The sequence below is a fragment of the Thamnophis sirtalis genome, unplaced genomic scaffold (assembly GCF_051295495.1).
Source record: "Thamnophis sirtalis isolate CommonGarterSnake01/CBP01778 unplaced genomic scaffold, rThaSir2_p1.2 scaffold_5, whole genome shotgun sequence".
Taxonomy (NCBI): Eukaryota; Metazoa; Chordata; class Lepidosauria; order Squamata; family Natricidae; genus Thamnophis; species Thamnophis sirtalis.
The window spans coordinates 28,663,711-28,669,996 of NW_028261385.1; the positions used below are offsets into that span (position 1 = coordinate 28,663,711).

The 6,286-nt window shown below is 37.2% G+C and overlaps 1 protein-coding gene across 2 annotated transcripts in view; it reads right to left on the minus strand.

Annotated features, from left to right (window-relative positions):
- MIER3 (MIER family member 3) overlaps positions 1–6,286 on the minus strand; it is a 29,061-nt gene extending 22,775 nt beyond the window's left edge. For both annotated transcript variants that reach the window (XM_014056142.2, XM_014056141.2), the window contains exon 1: positions 6,217–6,286. In XM_014056142.2, coding sequence (XP_013911617.2) covers positions 6,217–6,268 — 52 coding nt within the window. In that variant the 5' untranslated portion in view covers positions 6,269–6,286. The remainder of the gene's footprint in view (positions 1–6,216) is intronic.

Consider the following 6,286-nt stretch of genomic DNA (forward strand, 5'->3'; position numbering starts at 1 on the left):
ACACAATATATTCTGACAGATTGGGCTAAGAGCCTTCTTTGGCAGGCACCAATGAAAGTAGTGAGATTAATTAATCGTTTTATATGCCTCCAAACAACTTTGAACAAATAAGAGATGAGGAAGGAATTGCTGGTAAAAACTGTTTAAATACATAATAAAAGTGTTATCTAGAAATATCTTAAATTCTGCTGGATTAATACTTGTTGCCAAATGATGTAGCTAGGTTGTAGTGGGATGCATAAGTTATTTTCAAATAAATATGCATAAGACAGCTGGCTGATTTCCATATTCAATATACTCCATTTTCCCAGATGAAATATATGCATACATACATACTCATTAGACTATTCCATTTCAAGGTAAGCAACATTATATAGAGTGTGGGAAAAGAATATGAAAAGGAATGAAAATGTAGCCAATACAGTAGTAGTGTACACAAACACCATACTTATTTCTCCATACTTTTCAATACTTGCAAGTTATAATTAGTTTAACCTCATCCATATACTGCTTCATATATATTGGGTTTTTTTCACACTTAAAATCTCTTTTCTTTTTTGTGGGTGTCTTTGAATCAGTATCGACTATTTTCTTGGCAAGATTTCAGAAGTGTTTTGCCATTGCCTCCTTCTAGGGCTAAGAGAATGTGCCTGGCCCATAGCCATCCAAGGTTTGTGGCCTAGACCACGGTCCAGAGGTTTCTATTCTGATGCCTTAATTTCCACATCATTCTCTCTCTCTCTCTCTCTCCCCTCATCTCATCAAATCCATCAAAGGATGGCTTTCTCGTTATTCTTCTCATTTATTATTCCTCCATATATTTGTTCTACATTTCACTCCTCATTCTTTCTGTACGACCATACCCCTTCAGTATACTTCTTTCATATTGGTCATTCATGTCCTTCTGTACCGATCCACATTCAACTCAGAGTACTTAGTTATTTTTGACCCTTCTCTTTTTGTTTGCCTACTTATATTGAAGTATCCTATTTCCACTGAAATCAATGGATTGTTATGATTCTCTTAACATATCCACCTCATTTCCATTTAACAATCGATAGAAGCCACTCTATGAAGATATTTTTGCTTCTTTCAACAAATGTTCTTCACTGCCAACAGGCTGAATATTAACCACTATAATTCTTCCAGAATTTACACATTCAACATTTCTTCTTCCATTTCCTATTTTTTCTCAATATTTTTCCAAAATACACGAATTCATCTATTTACTCTACTTGTTTTACCATTTATATATAACTTGTAATAATGCTATTTTCCCTGTCAGGCACAGCTACCTATATTTTTGACAGTCATTTTCAGATCCTATTCCTTGCTGTGTCATACACTTCCTCTAATATTCATTGCAGGTCTTTCAGGTTCTCAGTCAACAATTCAGCATTATCTGTACACAAAAGCATATGTGAATTCCTGTTCCCAGCCAATACACTTCTGACATCATCACAAATATTCCTTATATATTTATCCATTAGCGTGTTAATCCAACCAAGGGGACATCACATATCCTTGTAGTTCTGCTCATTGAATATTCTGTTTATTCCCCTACATTTTTATTTTCACCAGAATATGGTATTTTTTTCTTTCCACAAAAATTGAGGAAAGACAAGACAGAATAGTTGCCTAATGTATTTTCACAGGAGCTCCTTGAAACCCCAGTCTAAAAGCACAATGGAAGTGATGGGAAACTACAGATTTTGGATCTCTATAATAAACATAACTTATTAAACAGATTACAATGCAATTGTGTATGTAAACATTTTGAACAATTTATTTTATTATTTTATTAAATTTTTAGGTTGCCCATTTCCCCTGTAATGTGATAACGCACTAGCTAATTAGAAGGTAAGGTAGTATTGATCCCAGACACACTGACTTTCCCTATGCAGTACTCAAAATTTTCATGTTGGGTGCTTCACTTGAGATCCTGGTTTCGTTTTACTAAATAATGATGCAATACAGCCATTCAGCTCAGAGTTCACCTGAATCCAATGCACTCTTCAAATTCCCAAAATAACTTTATGAAACATGAAAATCTTGACTTCGTAGTTTATCCAGATATGTCACTGGATCAAAATAATGTAGATAATGGGCATATGAAAGATAGTTCATATGTAGATAGTTGCATATGAAATTTTAGGCACCATTTTCAAATATGTGTGTTTTAATGAATCTGTAAATGAATGGATGTAGACACATCTACATGGTATAAAGTTATTTATACATTGCATATTTCTATAAATGTGAATAGTAGTTTACTCTATATGAGTAGTTGTTTACAGATTCAGAATTAGAAAACAGTGAATATGATAGGTACATATGCTTACATTCTCTCACTTTTTAATTCCTCCCTTGACAAAAATAAATCTTCCAAGTGTTTTCTGCTCCTGGTGATCAAGTCTTTCTATTGCTATATTTAGATTTTCTTCCTCTCTTGTTCTTGGTATAATTCTTCTGGCTCAGAGATATTAAGCCTTTTGCTTTTACTATATTTTTATTTATTTATTTATTGATCAATCAATCACATGTATACAGATGTCCATCTCACAAGAGGACTTTTTGTAATATTCTAGACTGGGAACTGTGGAGGCTATACTGCACCAAGACCATTATTTTTCTTTCTTGTAATTCGTGGTTGATTTGTTGACATTTGGAGTGTTACCGAAATATCTGCATCTTTTCAGCTCCAGTTTGTTCAATGAATATAGATCTTAGCTTCTAGGACATGCTGTCATTTAACTGAATCCATTCTTCCTACCATTTGTATAGTATCTTCTGTGCTGCCCTACAACCACAAAGAATAATAGAACCACTCTGGTGCTTGATGGTTGGCTTTTTTTCTCCAAATGTATGTGATTGTGGCCTATCTCTTTTAACTCATCAGTCCAAGCACTTTGTTCCAAACATTTCAGTTCTCTACTACATACTCTAGAGCCTAGACAATGAGTTTTGTGATACAATGGAAAGAGAGGAAGAAAGGTTTCCTTCTGAGAAACATTCAATGCAAATCATTGTTGTAAAAACATTGCTGTGCTGTAGACTTGCAGAAAACTACTCCACCGTCAGTTAAGCTTTTCAGTGGGTAGCTTGCAGTGATTTGTGAGTTCTGTTTTGCCAAACTGACTAGTTTTTAGGCAGTTCTAGCCAATTTTTCCTTCTTCTTGGGTCTTTCAGGTTTTGTCTTTGGCAGTTCCGTTTAACTTCCATTTCTCACTATGTTCTTCACAATAGAAATTGCTAGCTGAAATTGTTTCTGTATTTTATAGTTTTCCTACTATAGGAGTGAGCAATCTCCAAATGCTCTTAGAGAACCCCATGGCTGTTGAACATAGCACACAATCATATCCTAAAAGGCTAAAAAGATTATTTAGCCAATTTATCTGCCAATAACAGAAATGCGTATCACTAGCCAAGAGAGCAGAGGAGACAGCCAATTTGGCCTCTTTGGCAAGGAGATGCTTGGATACTGTCCAGAGAAGGTGTAGCTACTTAAGAATAAGAAAATCATAGTGAGACAATTACTTTCAAGCAAGAAAAGGGAAAGAAGAATGAGTTGGTACATTGCAATTGCCCATCAGGTTAATAGATGGATGGCAAACCAACCCTGCTAACAGGCCACCTCAAAACATTTTCATCTATCTTGGTAATATGTACTTTGCTTCTGAGTAAATAATAGTCATTATCTTTGAATGTGTATACACATATCAGCATAAACATATATAGTATATGGAATCCATTTGTTTATACATACATGTACTTCAGACTTATTTAAATCTGGGAAGAATTATAATTCATTTTCTTAATAGGGAGGAAGGTAGAAATAATCCTCCTGGGATTCCTAAGGTACAGCTGTAAAGAAAAACTTCTTGTCCTTGTCAAGTCTGTTCTCTGTCCATTACACATTCTAAGTTTCAAACCTTATGGTACAGCAGTTGCCTAACTCCTTTGCATTCCAGTTTAATGGAGTGTAAACACCTTCATTTGATATAGATGGAAATCATTTGAAACTTAAGAAGAGTTAACTTCCTATTCCTTCAGCAATGAGCTCCTGGTTCATGTAATAAAGATTTGTAGAAATGTCAATTATTCAGAATACTGGCCAATACAAAAAGAGGAAAGAGAGGAATAATGAGTTTGTGTTTTCGAACTCAATCCTTTTCATCATCTCTCCCTTTTCTGTCCAATAAGGGAAAAACACTTAGATGCATTAACTGAGCAGAAATATTTAAGCAAATGGAGGTTTATTAGTACTTGGACTAGAATTCTAATTTCTACCCTAAACCAAGAAGTCAAAAGAAATCCTAGAATAGGGAACTGCTTCCATACTTTAAGAAAACAACATAAATACATTAATCAAGTTACCAGTATTTGTGTTTAACTCAAAGGAGATTGTAGTGTTTAAGCCATCTTCTGAATTCAAGAACTAATGCAATTTAACATAGCTAAAATTAGTGTTTTTTTTAATTTTAAGAGCTTTCATTAATAACGGATTTCCATTTCCAAACATCTGTGGCTTCTCTGATGGATACTATAAATGTTATTACTTCAAATTCTCCATGAGAACAAAAACCTCACAAATAGTCATTATTAACCTCTCTATCCATATTGGGTTTAAGTTTGGATTACCATGGGATTGATGGAAAGGCCCTTTTAAATGCGTAACAACATCCTTTTAATTAGAATACATACAAGTCATGGCATAAGCATAACAAAACTGGTACTTGTTCATAGTAAGCTTACTAAACTGTTGACATAGGATGCAGAATATCAACAAGTATTGGGAGCTTGCGGTTACTTGTTTGACCTAGGTTAAACACTTCAAAATAATGTGAGTGAAATGTTTTCTGAGCTGCCTACACCTTGGCACATCAAGTTATTTGTCAGCTAACTGAAGTACTATGTTACAACATTAGTGTAGGTTGACATATAAAACTAATTCTTTGATACTCCAGTGCATAACATATTTTTGGATTAGAAAGACTCAGAAACCAGCAGAAAGTAGTGATTTAAATAAAGCACAAAAGCAGAGGGTACATTCCACATTATGGGAAATAAAATGCAACATCCAGGGAACAGCTAGTTTTAGACTTTCACTTAAGAAGTGCTGGAAGTTTTTAATCCCTGGTATTTCTAATCTCACAAGAATGGTTGAACTATAAATCCTCAGCAATTTTAAGATGCAGGGACTTCATGTCCCAGAATTCCATTGCATGCTGGCTGGAGGATTCTGTGAGTTTCAAGCCCACACATCTTTGTCGCAGAAGGTGAGAAACATCGGACTATAGTAAATGGTGGATTGTTAAATCCCATGTTACTTTCCAATAGGATGACTCTCTTAAAATAGGCAAGGACACCGGAAATGCGGGCTGTAAATGAAAAGCTTCGCCCACTGGATCGCAACCCTTTTTACAGGCGCCATTTACCAGCCCAGTTTTCGTCGCCAATATGAAAGTCAGCGGAAAAGTTTCATTCTGTCATTCTGTGCCAGATCCTCGGGTCCAAATAGAGACAATAAAGGCGCCCCCCCCCCCGCCCTCCTTTAAAACTAACCAACCAATCCCCAAAAGAAAATACCGTTTTAAAAGCTACTGGATGGAATGGAATGCTAGGTTACTAATCTGGCTTTCCAAACCCTAGCTAAATTGCGCAACCCCTTTTCCAAGTGCGTGCCCGCGACGGACACCATCTCTTCTCGGGTCCGGACGGCGCCCGATCCGAAGGACGCTCGAGACCTGCTTCCGGGGAGCGGGGGGAGGAAGGGGCCTTGGACCTGTCCATTCCGAACCATAAAGTTTAGAACAGGCCTCTCTCGCCTTCGTTCATTGAGAACAAACGCACTATATACTGTATATCTTTGGCGCGGCGCGTAAGATTCACCCGTTAACAATGGCTTGAAACCCTTCTGAGTGGTTGAAGTTTAGGACGGGGCTTCTTTGTTTCCCTCGCACCTTCTGACCCATCAAAAATAGGGGGGGGGAGGCGCCTTTTCTTGCGTCAGGGCTGGATCCGTCAGGTTCCGAATCTCCTTCCGCTCATCTCTAAAGACCCCTCCGGCGCCGTAACCTCTCCGAAACAAGAGGAAGGGGAGAGATCGGTGGGTTTTCTAAACCCACCCTTGATTCTCCTTCTGCTACAGCATTTAATCCCCCCCCCCCCGCAACCCCAGGTTTTGCTTCCACTTTCATACTTGGAGAAACTTACGGTCTTTTCCCCGCTTTCTCTTCTGCTTCTCTGCAGCGCCGCGGGTTTGCATCCTGGGAAATGAAAGCGA